At 46.8% G+C, this 12,995-nt stretch overlaps 2 protein-coding genes across 2 annotated transcripts in view; both read right to left on the bottom strand.

Annotated features, from left to right (window-relative positions):
• The window catches only part of LOC105992249 (C-type lectin domain family 12 member A-like), a gene marked incomplete at its 3' end in the record, with an annotated part of 13,164 nt that extends 9,250 nt beyond the window's left edge, over window positions 1-3,914 (bottom strand). The window contains exons 1-3 of the mRNA XM_013025073.1: window positions 3,771-3,914; window positions 1,813-1,914; window positions 1,219-1,374 (exon numbers count right to left, since the gene is read on the bottom strand). Of these exons, the coding sequence (XP_012880527.1) occupies window positions 1,219-1,374; window positions 1,813-1,914; window positions 3,771-3,864 (352 nt within the window). The remainder of the gene's footprint in view (window positions 1-1,218; window positions 1,375-1,812; window positions 1,915-3,770) is intronic.
• A 2,734-nt stretch (window positions 3,915-6,648) lies between these two features.
• Window positions 6,649-12,995, bottom strand: part of LOC105992248 (C-type lectin domain family 12 member A-like) — a 10,468-nt gene continuing 4,121 nt past the window's right edge. The window contains exons 2-6 of the mRNA XM_013025072.1: window positions 12,312-12,467; window positions 11,196-11,347; window positions 9,958-10,064; window positions 8,848-8,984; window positions 6,649-6,770 (exon numbers count right to left, since the gene is read on the bottom strand). Coding sequence (XP_012880526.1) covers window positions 6,649-6,770; window positions 8,848-8,984; window positions 9,958-10,064; window positions 11,196-11,347; window positions 12,312-12,467 — 674 coding nt within the window. The remainder of the gene's footprint in view (window positions 6,771-8,847; window positions 8,985-9,957; window positions 10,065-11,195; window positions 11,348-12,311; window positions 12,468-12,995) is intronic.

The following is a 12,995-nucleotide window of genomic DNA, read 5'->3' as shown; positions in this document are numbered from 1 at the left end:
AAAGCGTCCTTTTATGTGAATAGATCTTCAGCCTCTTGCTATTTCCTGTCATCTCTATGGTACATTGACCAAGTTCACTGTGTTTTCTTCGGGTCATTATTTTATCTTATTTTGTGCAGTTCTGGGGCTTGAACTCAGGATCTCCTGCTCTTCCTTAGCTTTTCACTCAAAGCTGATCCTCTACCATTGGAGCCTCAACTCCACTTCTGGAGTTTTGCTGATTAACTGGAGAGAAGAGTTTCACAGACTTTCCTGCATGGGTTGGCTTTGAACCATGATCCTCAGAACTCGACCTCTTCAGTAGCTAGGATGACAGGCGTGAGCCACCAGTGCTCGGCTTCTACTGACTGAAATTTTGAACCGACACCATCTATAGAGAAGTGTGTTTCCCTATCTATCATTTACTAATCCTAATAACAAATTGAGATTTTACCCAACTTTTATTGTAATATGAAAAAATCTTTAAAACATAAATTCTGATTAGAGAATTTGATCTAATCAAACCTTAGTAAAACTGCAGAATAAAGAAAATGCTTATAGTCTTAATACTCTTTTTTTTTTTTTCAGTCCTGGGGTTTTAACTCTGGGCCTGGGCACTGTCCCTGAGCTCTTCAACTTAAGGTGAGCGCTCTACCACGTGAACTACAGCACCAGTTCCATTTTTCTGAGTGGTTTATTGGAGATAATACTCTCATGGACTTTGCTGCCCAGGCTAGCTTTGAACTGGGATCTTTAGATCTCAGCCTCCTGAGTATCTGGGATTACAGAAATATGCCACTGGCTCCCAGCCTTAACACACTTGCATAAACATTGTTCCTGGATATTTGGGGGTTGTGTAGTTATAACTATGTTAGGATTGTCTTTTAGCTATGTGGATCTGTTAGCAATGCATGCACTATGCTTCAATCCTTCCTTAATCAGTGGGTGTAGGCCGGGCACCAGGTGCTCAGGTCTGTAATCCCAGCTATTCAGGAGGTTGAGCTGAGGGGATCAAGGTTCGAAGCCAGCCCAGGCGGGAAGGTCCGTGAGCCTCTCAGGTCCACAGAATCATCCACAGGCTGGAAGTGCAGCTGTGGCTCAGCTGGCTGAGCTCCATGGAGCCTAGAACTAAAAGGCTGAGGGACTGAACCGTCACCTGCAGGCGCGGGAGGTGTGGGGTACAACTCTAAGCTTCCGTTCCTGGTCCCATAAGCCGCCCTCAGGGCCCTGCAGAATTACCTGGCTCTTTTTCCTGGAGCTCCAGACACAGCCGGGTGGCCAGGGTTTGCAGGGCCATAGAGACGTTCTGGATCTTCTCAGAACAATTGACGTTATCCACTTGTTGTAGAAACACCTTTGTCTGACGTTCTTCTTGGACATTTTGCTTTTTATAAACTCCACATGAAGAGGAGAGAGACAATCAAAACAGACACTTGTAAACCCTCAGTATCATGACCTCAAAAGTTGTTTGTTTTTTTTTAATACTAAAAAAAGACCAAAAGGGGACGAGGAGACATGTCTTTAGTGGTAGAAAGACAACTGTGAGGACTAACAGCTAAGCAGGAGCACTAGGCTCTGAGCCAGGCGCCGTGACTCCCGCCTGTCATCCCAGCTGCTCAGGAGGCCTGAGATCTGAGGATCCCAGTTGGAAGCCAGCCTGGGCAGGAAAGTCCCTGAGACCCTCACCTCCAATGAACCACCAGGAACCTGGGAGTGGAGCTGCGGCTCAAGTGGTAGAGCACTAGTCTTGAGTGAGAAAGCTCAGGGACAGCGCCAGGCCCTGAGTTCAAGACCTAGGCCCAGCAGCACACACAAAAACTGGGTGATACGTACTCAGGCCCCCCAAGATTCCTAGTCCAACGAAGAACAGTAGAAGGAAGAGGAGAGTCAGACCCAAAGCTGCTCTAACCCACACATGGGAAGACACCGGAGGCGCTGTGGAACACAGAAGAGAAAAACAGCGTTCAGTTCCATTCCTTCCTACAATGTCATTCGTTCCTTCATTTAGCTTTTCTTCCTTTCCTGTGATGCAACCTGTAAAAGACTTCGTTAGACACCCTAGGACATGAAAATGATATCCACTGATCAAGATGCTCTGCACTTAGAGCTCCAAAAATTAAACCCCCCCACAAAACAAATCCTCAAGAATCAACTGCCCCATTAAATGTGAGGTAAATTAAATTGGCAGCGAAGGAGAGAGAGAGAAGCAGGTGGAATTGAGGCAGGGGAAAGGCTGATCTTCAAGCCTTAGGTCACCTCTGGCCAAGCTGGAAGTAAACAAGAACAGAGGAAAGAAGAATGGCCCAGAGAGACAGGAAGCCATGCTCAGCTTCTCTGGCCATGAAAGAAATGCAAATCCACACAGCACGGAGCCAGCACCTCACCCCCCTTAGAATGGCGACCATCAACCAATCTAACCACAGCAGATGCTGCTTTTCACTGCTAGGATATCTGGAAGAGGTTGTGTTCTAGTAACAAGGTAGAGTAACCACCAGGTAATCCTTCTTAGACCTCAGAGTTGATACCGAAGTCACTGTAACCAGACAGAACTGAAAAACGATTATGAAACTTCATTTCTTTCGATGGAGGAAAATGACCTTCACGGAAAAGAATGAGAAAGTCAAGATTTTCACTTAGGTCAGAATGATCAATTCAAGAGTTGCTTTTAGGCCAGGCACCGGTAGCTCACGCCTGTAATCTCGGGTACTCAGGAGACTGAGATCAGAGGATCGTGATTCAAAGCCAGCCCAGACAGGAAGGTCCATGAGACATTTTATTTCCCATGAACCAGCAAAAACGATAGAAGTGGAGCTGTGGCTCGAGCGGAAGAGCGCCAGCCTAGAGCAGAAAAACTCAAGTGAGAGCTTCTGGCCTTGAGTTCAAGCCCCAGCAGTGGCAAACACTGGCAAACGCATGTGCATGTGTTCATGTGTGCCACAGGGTGCATTGTTCAATGCACACACACACACAGTCACACACACACACACATAATCACACACACACAGTCACACACACACACATAATCACACACACACACAATCACACACACAATCACACACACACAGTCACACACACACACAGTCACACAGCTTGCAGCCTTTGGATAATTCAAATCAACACTGGAGAGAAAATTACAGATAGTAAAAATATCAGATCTCTTTCTTCATTGTTCTGTCCGTCTGTCTGTCTTTCTGTTTCTGGTGCTCTCTCTCTCTCTCTCTCTTTGGCTTTTACCTCTTTTTCTCAGACCCTCTGTCTCTTTGTGTCTATCTCTCGTTGTGTGCCTCTGTCCCTATGTCCATCTGCCTGTCTGTCTTTCTCTGTCCCTGTCTGTCCACTTCTTTATGTCTTTTTCTGGCTCTTTCTCTCTCTCGGCCTCAGTCTCTATCTCTCTATCCATCTCTGTCTGTCCCCTGTCTCTCTTCAGACCTTTCCAGTCTCCCTCTTCTTTCTCGCTTACAAAATGAAGTGAAAAATAAAATAACAAAATATATTCAAAGATGGCTTTCCTGGACAGCATGTAATCGTGAGCCACAGAAGTGGACACTTTGTACAATTTCAGAACACTTTCCTCTACCTTGATCATAATATTCAAATTAGAACATTTACAAGTGATTGGTGGTTGTGTGATTTCACAAAGCCAGTGTTTGAATAAAAGAGCTAGAAGCATTTGGGGAGGCGTAATTAAACATTCAAAGTGACTAATAACCCCCTCCACTCACTGAGCCCCAAGGTGGAAGTCTTGTTTTCATCGCGCACCGTACCACACACTCCCAACTCAACATTCATACCTTTTGTCTTCACTTGATCCAACTCCTGGATCTTCTCCGTCTTTCCCGAGTTCTGGAAGTTTAGATCAGCGTATATAATTTCTTCTTCAGACATGGAGGAACGTGGAAAGCAGGTGGAATGAAATGCGGTTGTTAGAAGGCAGAGCTGACTGTTGGACGCTGGACAGAAGGTGGACGCTGAGTCTTTGGGATCGGCAGCAGCCGCCGCCCTTCCCCAGCTGACCCTGTGTCTAACCCAGCCGAGCTGATCAGATCCTCGTCAGGGATCTCGGGCAGGACTGCGTGACGGTGGCAGAGGACACATTTCTCTTCACCAGCCTCTCTTCCTCTTTCTTATCTCTACACATGCCTTCTGCAGAAGCTCGGTTTGCTGTGTTTCTGCTGGTTCTGGGGTTTGAATTCAAGCCCATCTGCTCTGGCTGTACTTTCTTGCTTTAGCATGGTGCTCTACTACTTGAGTCAGGCCTCCAGGCCAGCCTTTTTCTTGTTAGCTAGAGGTAGGGTTTGGAGGCCTTGTCTGCCTTGGTTGGCTTTGAACTGGGAGCCCCCAAGTTTTACAGCACTACTTTGAGCAAAAGAAGCTCAGGGACAGCGTCCAGACCCTGAGTGGAAAAAAATAAGATGGACTGGGTGCCAGTGGCTCAATCCTGTAGTTTTAGCGACTCAGGAGGCTGATATCTGAGGATGGTGGTTCTCAGCCAGCTAGGGCAGAAAAGTCTGTGAGACTCATCTCCAGTGAACCACGTAAAAGCTGGAGGTAGAGCTGTGGTTGAAGTCGTACAGTGCCAGCCTTGAGCATAAACCTGTCAGGGAGAGACCCTGGTTCCAGTGTTCAAACCCTCGCACTGGCATAAAAACGGCCAACAACAACAACAGAGCAAATGAAAAAGAGGCATTAATCCTATTTCTAAGATGCTTTTGTTTTCGTTTGGTCATTTGTGGGTCTTGAACTTGGTGCCTGGGCGCTGTTCCTGAGCTCTTTTGCTCAAGGCTAGCGTTCTACCGCTTTGAGCCACAGTGCCACTTCCGGTGGTTCACTGGAGATGGGAGTCTCATGGACTTTCCTGCCTGGGCTGGCTTTGAACCTCAATCCTCAGATCTCAGCCTCCCAAGGAGCTGGGATTAAAGGTGTGAGCCCTCAGAGACTGACCCACAGTTGTTTTTCCTGTCTGTATTTTAGAAGTTCTTGTGTAGAGGCTGTTTTAGTGTATAGTTTTACTATCTGGCTTTCTAAAGCAGCTGCTACTTTATTGACTTTAAAACACATTCCTTTCCGTGAGCACACATGAATGTGCCTGGGATGATTTCAGTGGTGTGAGTCCGTTGAACAGTGAGCTTATGGTCACCAGGATGCTGGAGCATGACTTGGGAGGGACCTTGGAGAGGGGGCAGATAAATGGAGAGAGGAAGAGGCAAACACAACCATGACACTCACCGCCCAGAGATCTTGAGGTGAGGGGTGGGGGAAGAGTTGGGAGACAAGATGGATCAGGACACATGGTCCTTACCAACAGGCATTGCACCTGAAACCCCCAAAGGTTCAGATGAATTTACACACTGCAAGGCATACTAAAAACCTGAAAAGCAGATTAAGGAAAATCAGAGGAATCCCAAAGCCATCAGGGTTAAGCAATATTCGGATGACAGTCAAGAAATGGGACCAAGAGTTTCTAGAATAGCCAGACACCAGCGACTCAATGCCGTAGTTGGAAGTCATAAGTGTATGCAGAAACATGCCTGAGACTCCTGTCTAAACTATCAGCAGCAAGACAGAAGTGCTACTGTGGCTCAAGAAGTAGGACCTGTCTTTAGTACAAAGGCCAAGAGAGAGTGTTCAGGCTCTGAGTTCAAGTCTTACTACGTACATACACACAGAGGGGCAGGGAAGTTCCTAAGATGCTTACTTCCAGTTAAACTGCTAGAAGGGAAGCTGTGGTTCCAATAGTAGCCTTGACCACAAAAGCTCAGGGCAGCGTCCACGCTCTGAGTTCAAACCCCAGGAATAACGCACATGTGCACGCGCACACACACACTCCCAGCCCAAGGTGGATTATTCTTAACTCATTTCGGGATATTTATCCTCATCCATGTGGGTAGGTGAAGGTTACTTCCAATAAATGTATTCTAGTAAAACGTGATCGTCTAACCGCCATTCTGAACACAGGAATCCATCTTACATGTCAGAGTTGATGTCAAAATCACTCTAACCACGAAGAAGAGATACATGAAATTTAATTTCTGTCTGTATTTTCTGTCTTTCTCTGTCCGTTTGTCTCTCTCTGACTCACTCTCTGTCTCTCTGTCCATCTTTGTCTGTGTCCATGTCTCTCTCTCTCCCAACATTTCCAGCCTCTTCTCTCTGTCTTACACAAATGAAATGAAAAAGAAAATAAACAAATAAATTAAAAGGTGGCTTTCTTGGACAACCTATAATCTTGAGCCACAGAAATGGAACACTTTGTCCAATTTCAAAACACCATCTTATACCTTGATTGTAATATTCCAAGTACAACAGTTATAAAGGATTGATTGATTATAAATGATTTCAAACCAGTGCTTTAAAAAAGATAAAAGCATTTGGGGGAGTTAATCAAAAATTCAAATAATATGTCTAACCAGTCACGGAACCCTAAGACTTAAGTCTAATTTTTTTTTTTTGGGTCCTTCATGGGGCCTGAACTCTGGGCCTGGGCACTGTCCCTCAGCTCTTCAGCTCAAGGCTAGCGCTCTACCACTTGAGCCACAGCACCACTTCCGGCTTTTTTCTTTTTGCTTATGTGGTGCTGAGGAATCGAACCCAGGGGCTCAGGCATGCAAGGCAAGCGCTCTGCCACTGAGCCACCTGCCCAGCTGGTCAGTCTCATGTTTGTCACTCTCCCTACTGCAATTCATAACTCAAAATGTTTACATTGGTCTCCATTTTGTCCAACTTCTCTATCTTTCCCGAGTTCTGGTCGTTCACATCAGTGTGAGTCGCTCCCTCTTCACACATGAAGGAGTCTGGAAAGCACATGGAAGGAAATGCTGCTGTTGGGGGAAGGGAGAGCTGAGCATGGAACACTGGACAGAATGTGGAAGTGGACTCTTGGTGATCACTAGCAGAAGTCTCGTTTCACCAGCCTGAATGTTGCTCAACAGCCAAGCTGATAAACTGCTCATCAGGGATCTCGGGCAGGACTGCGTGACTGTGGCCTAGGAAACATTTCTCTTCACCAGCCTCTCTTCCTCTTTCTTATCACTTCATATGACCACTGCAGGATCTAGGGGTTTTTTGCTGGGGTTTGAATTCAAGGCCACCCACTCTTGCTCCACATTCTGGATCGAGGCTGCTGCTCTGCCGGGTTTGAGTCAGGACTCCAGTCCAGCCTTTGGCTGGTTAGCTAGAGGTGGAGTTTGGAGAACTTCTCTGCCTTGGTTTGCTTTGAATGGGGACCCTCCACATTTCAGCCTTCTGTGGAGTTAGGGTCGCAGGCATGAACCACCAGCTCCTAGCTCACACATTAGTGCCTCGTGCTGGTGGTGGTGTTTTATTGGGGTGTGTATAAGTGTTTCCTAGGGATTGCAGCCTGAGATGCTGTCCCTGAGCCTTTGTGTGCAAGGCTAGACCTCCACCATTGGAGCCCCAGCTCCACTTCTAGCTGCTTGGGAGTTAATGGAGATAAGAGTCTCATGGACTTACCTGCTATAACATAAGGTCCACCCTGGATTTGGACCATATCTTCCACCTGCCCCTGTGTGTGGTGTGTGTGTGTGTGTGTGTGTGTGTGTGTGTGTGTGTGTGTGGTGTTGGTCCTGGGGTTTGATCTCAGGGCCTTGCTCTCTCAGTTGATCCTTGTACTCAAGGCTGGAGCTGTACCACGTGAGCCACACCTTCTGTTCAAGAAGTATCGCACTTTAAGTTTATTTTCCAATTATTCAATCCTGATATGCAGAAATGTGGTAGATTTCCAGTAAACGACTTACCACAGGGGCACTGTGGCTCAGGTGGTAGAGTGCTAGCGTTGAGTAAACAAATCTCAGGACAATGCACAGACACTGACTTCCAGCCCCAGGACCGACACACAAAAAATGTTATGTTTGGCTAACATTCTGCTCAGCAAAAGCTCTTCCTACATCTCCTGGAATGATGATTTCCCCCATCTCGTTTTTTTTCAAGCTGTTAATGAACCTGTTTCATGAGAATAAATCCAAGTTGGTTATGGTGTACATAGGCATATGTATATGTTGCTGGACTTAATATTTTCTGGTTTTCTAGAAGGTTGAAAATTTCCAGGTGGATCTGTGGAAAAGCAGGAAGAACACTTAATTGAAAACTCTGGATTTCGGTCAGGCCCAGTGGCTCATGCTGGTAATATTGGTTACTCAGGAGGCTGAGATCTAAGGCTGGGATTGGATGGGGGCCTAGCCAGGAAAGTCCATGAACCACCAGAAGCAGATCAAAGGCTTAACCTAACAGAGTGAAAAAGCACAGGCCAGCGCCCAGGCCCTGACCTCCAACCCCCTGACCGTCAACGGTAAGTCAGTCCATAAAACACAATGCTAGATTTCATAAGGAAAGATTGTCTTGATGCTGAGAATCTGGACTGTAGGCTGAAGTTCCAACTTGACATCCTTTCTTGTTTATGTGCCATTCCTGGCACGTGAACGCAGGGCCTTGACGCTGTCCCTGAGCTTTTTAAACTCAAGGATAGTGCTCTACCCCTTGAGTCAGAGTTCTGCTTCCAGCTTTTGCTGGCTCACTGAAGACAGCCTGGACTGACCTTGAACCTCAGTTCTCAGAGCTCCGCCTCCTGAGCAGCTAGTATTACAGGAGTGAGCCACTAGTACCTGGCCAGGACTTGTTTTCTTACGCTCAGTAAATCAGGAACAAGATGAACATAGAGAGATACAAATGTTCTGAGAAGCAGAAATATGGTTGGGGAATTTTTATTCTATTTGTGTGATCCAGGAGACACACGCTCGCATCCACTGCAGGATGTGATCTGAAGGAAGTGATTTGTCGTGTATTATTATTTATTGATTTATTTGTATATTTTCACTCAGACAGGCTTTCTTCTTGAACGTTAACCTAGCACACTTTCCACCCGCACCGGGTCAGCCATTTTCTCACACATTGCATATTTCTTTATAGAACAGAAATCATAAAAAATGTACATGTCGTAAGTCATATATCCACAATACTTTCCCTTGAAGCCGCTGGTGTTGCTCTTCAACCTGAAAGAGGAAACACAGGACAATACTTAAGAAGTCAAAGACTAGAAACAGACACACACAAAGATGATGTCTGCGACCTGACATTATTGTCCTTAAGGTCTGCGTTGTTCATGTTGAGATACTGGATTGTGAAGAGGATCTCAGTTTAACCCATCCGTCTATGAGTACAACGAACGTGGATCATCTCACCCCTCATCCTTCTCCCCATACTCCCCCACCCCTCCTCCCACATTCCCTGTTTCCATTTTCACACATGGATGTTGACTAGTATGAAGGGAGCCATCTTGAGCATTTGTGTTATTCAGGAAACTGAGATCTTGAGGACCAGGGTTCAAAGTCACCCAGGCAGGAGACGCTATGAAACTCTTCTGTTTAATTAAATCAAACCAAAAGGTTAGCAGTGGAGCTGTGGCTTAAGTGATAGAGCACCAGCCTTGAGCCCAAAAGCCCAGAGCAGCTGCCAGGCCCTGAGTTTATGCCCAGGGAAAAGCAAACCAAGAAAAGAAAATCTCTATAATTAGGCTACTGTTAGTGACTTCACAAAAGGTGGATATCTGTGAATGTGTGTGTGTGTGTGTGTGTGTGTGTGTGTGTGTGTGTTGGTACTGGATCTTAAACTTGGGGCCTGGACCCTAGATCAGAGATTTTGTGCTAACGTTTAGTGTTCTACCACTTGAGCCACAGCTCTACATCTTGCGTGTTTTGTTAACTTCTGGGAGATACGTGTCTCGAGCTTTCCTGTCAGAGCTGGCTTTGAACTGGGATCCTCAGATCTCACCTTCCGGAGTAGCTGGGATGTCAGGCGTGACCACCAGCACCTGGCTGTGTGAACTTATTTTGCCTGATTAAATCCTTGAAAGAAGCCTGACCCAGCAGGTGTGAGAAAGGTATTCCCACACTCTACAATCGTCCTGAGGAAAACATAGTGTTAAAAAATAGACTTAAAGCAATAAAAGAAAGAACAGGAGCGTACCAGATAGCAGACGTAATGCGCCAGTTCGCGGTGGCGTAGTTCCTGTTGTCCTGTCTGGGAGGAACGCCAAGCCAGTAGTCATACAGCTCCTGGGACTTCACAAACTCCTAAGAGACAAACGCGCTCCCCTTGCAACATGATCTCTGGGCGGCGCAGGTGGCTCATGCTGTAACCTGAGCTACTCCGGAGGCTGAGGTCTGAGGATCACGATTCAAAGTCAGAAGGGGCAGGAAAGTCCTGGAGACTGTTCCCTCCGGGGAACCACCAGAAACACAAACAAGCCAGAAGGGGACCCAGGGCTGATGGGGGGTGTCAGCCTGGAGCAAAAGAGCTCAGGGACGGTGCCCAGGCCCTGAGTTCAAGCCCAGCAATAATGGTCTCTGTCCGTACTACTGTGTATCACCATTCAAATGATTGCTTTAAAACAGCATGTTCAAAATTGCATCGTGTGTGTGTGTGTGTGTGTGTGTCTGTGTCTGTGTCTGTGTGTGTGTAGGTGTGCATGTGTGTTCAGGTGGCATTTAAAGCCCTGAGTTCTTGTCCCAAGTTTGGCACACAAAAAAGGAAAGAAGGAAGGAAGGAAGAAAAGAAGGAAGGAAGTAAAGAAGGAAGGAAGGAAGGAGGGAAGGAAGGAAAGAAGGAAGGAAGGGAGGGAGGGGGGGAGGGAGGGAGGGAGGGAGGAAGGGAGGAAGGGAGGAAGGAAGGAAGGAAGGAAGGAAGGAAGGAAGGAAGGAAGGAAGAAAGCAATCTAGTAAATAAGACCAGGTCAGTGTAAGAGGGATCTCAGAAACAATCCAAAATAGTGGAACCAAAAACTCATATTTGGTTCTCATTCCTCCTAACTACATTTTGTTGAGTCTGTAACTACCTGTGAACCAGCTGAGAGAGATCCAATGAGAAAGACTTAACAGATTTCACCACTTCTAGAAAGGGTAAAAGAACTTCCAGTCTTGGGGCTTGAACTCAGGGCCTGGGCGCTGTCCCTGAGCTCTTTTGCTCAAGGCTGGCGCTCTACCACTTGAGCCCCAGCTCCACTTTTGGTTTTCCAGTGATTTCATTGGAGATCAGAGTCTCACAGACGTTCCTGCCCAGGCTGGCTTTGAACCGTGACCCTCAGATCTCAGCCGCCTGAGTCGCTGGGATGACAGGCGTGAGCCACCAGTGCTCAGCGACCTCTTCTTACTCTGTGATAGAAACGCGATTTCCTTTCTTACTGAGAGAGAGACCGGGAGACGCACCAGTGTGTCCTTGTTGTTAATCTTCAGCAGGCTGGCATTGCGGTCTGCACATAACTTTTCACTGTTTTTCCAGGTGTCGGGAACATAATACAGAAGATAGCATCTGTTTGCGTGCCACAGCCAATTCCACGGACAAGGCTTACATTTGTGCTCTGGAAGGAAAGCGTTGTATGTGACTAGATGTTCAGCCTTCTTGCTGTATCCTCGCATCTCTGGGACAGTGAGCAAGATTCCTGTGTTTTCTGCTGGTCATTCTTTCATGGTATTTTGTGCCAGTTCTGAGGTTTGAGCTCAGAATCTCTTGTTTTCCCTTACCTTTTTTCACTCAAAGGTGAATCTCTAACATTGGAGCCTCAACTCCACGTCTGGAGACTTTCCTGCATGGGTTGGCTTTGAACCATGATCCTCAGAACTCAACCTCTTCAGTAGCCAGGATGACAGGCGTGAGCCACCAGTGCCCGGCTTCTACTGACTGAAATTCTGAACTGAGACCATCTGTAGAGAAGTGTGTTTTCCTATCTATCATCCACTGAGCCTCACAGTAAATTGAGATTTTACATAACATATATAACGATAAAAAAAAGTTTAAGCAAGTTGAGATTAGAGAAATCGAGTTACTTATACCTTAAGAAAGGTATAGATTAAAGAAAATGCACATAGTCTTAGTACCCTTGCGTAACCAGTATACTTGCTAACGTGGTGTTATATAGTTATTGTTATGTTCTTCTCACTGTATGGAACTGTCATCAATGCATGGACTATGCTTACTTCCTGTCTTAATGGTTCTAGCAGGGAACAAGTGGCCCAGGCTTGTGATCCTAGCTGCTCAGGAGGCTGAGATCGGAGGCTTCGGGGATGAGGCCAGCCTGGCAGGAAAATCCATGAGACGCTCATCATACAATATCCAGCCACAAGGCAGAAGTGATGCTGTGGCTCATCTGGTTGAGCTCCATGCGGCCTGAGCAACAAAGCCAAGGGACACAGCCCAGGCCCTGAGTTCAAGCCCCAGGACCCCAATACACACACACACACACACACACACACACACACACACGCAGAGGTTCTATAGCTTTAGTTCCTGGTCTCTTCAGCAGACACAGGGTAGTACAGAATTACCTGGCTCTTTTTTCCGAAGCTCATGGCAGAGCCGGGTGGCCAGGGTTTGCACGGTGGTAGAGAGGCTCTGGATCTTCTCAGAACTGTTGTCAATCCCCATTTGTTGTAGCGACACATTTTGCTGAATTTCTTTTTGGACATATTGCTGTTTATAAACTAAAATCCAGAGAGAGACAGACAGACAGACAGAGGCAGAGAGACGGGATGGGGGGGATAAAAAAGACACTTGTAACATCTTAATATCAAGACCTTAAAAGTTGTTTTGTGCAAAGAATACTAAAAAAAAAAAAAAGACCAGAAGGAAACAGGAGGCTTAAGGGGTAGAATGCCAACTGTGAGGGAAAGAGCGGAGGCAGAATTCCAGGCTCTGAGCTGAGCGCCAGTGACTTACGCCTGTAATCCCAGCCGCTCAGGAGGCTGAGATCTGCAGATCCCCCTGGGAAGCCAGCTGGGAACTTTCCAGTAGGAAAGTTCATGAGACTCTCATCTCCAATGAAAAGAGACAGAAGTGGAGCTGTGGCTCAAACGGCAGAGCGCTCGTCTTGAGTGAGAAAGCTCAGGGACAGCGCCCAGGCCCTGAGTTCAAGCCCCAGGACCCGCAGCACAGACACGTGTGTGATACGTACTCACGATCCACACGATTCTCAGTCCAATGAAGAGCAGTAGGAGGAGGAGGAGCGTCAC

Source organism: Dipodomys ordii, unplaced genomic scaffold, assembly GCF_000151885.1.
Source record: "Dipodomys ordii isolate 6190 unplaced genomic scaffold, Dord_2.0 Scaffold81, whole genome shotgun sequence".
NCBI lineage: Eukaryota > Metazoa > Chordata > Mammalia > Rodentia > Heteromyidae > Dipodomys > Dipodomys ordii.
Note: the sequence above shows the minus strand (reverse complement) of the source record. Positions and strands in the feature narration are given on the sequence as shown.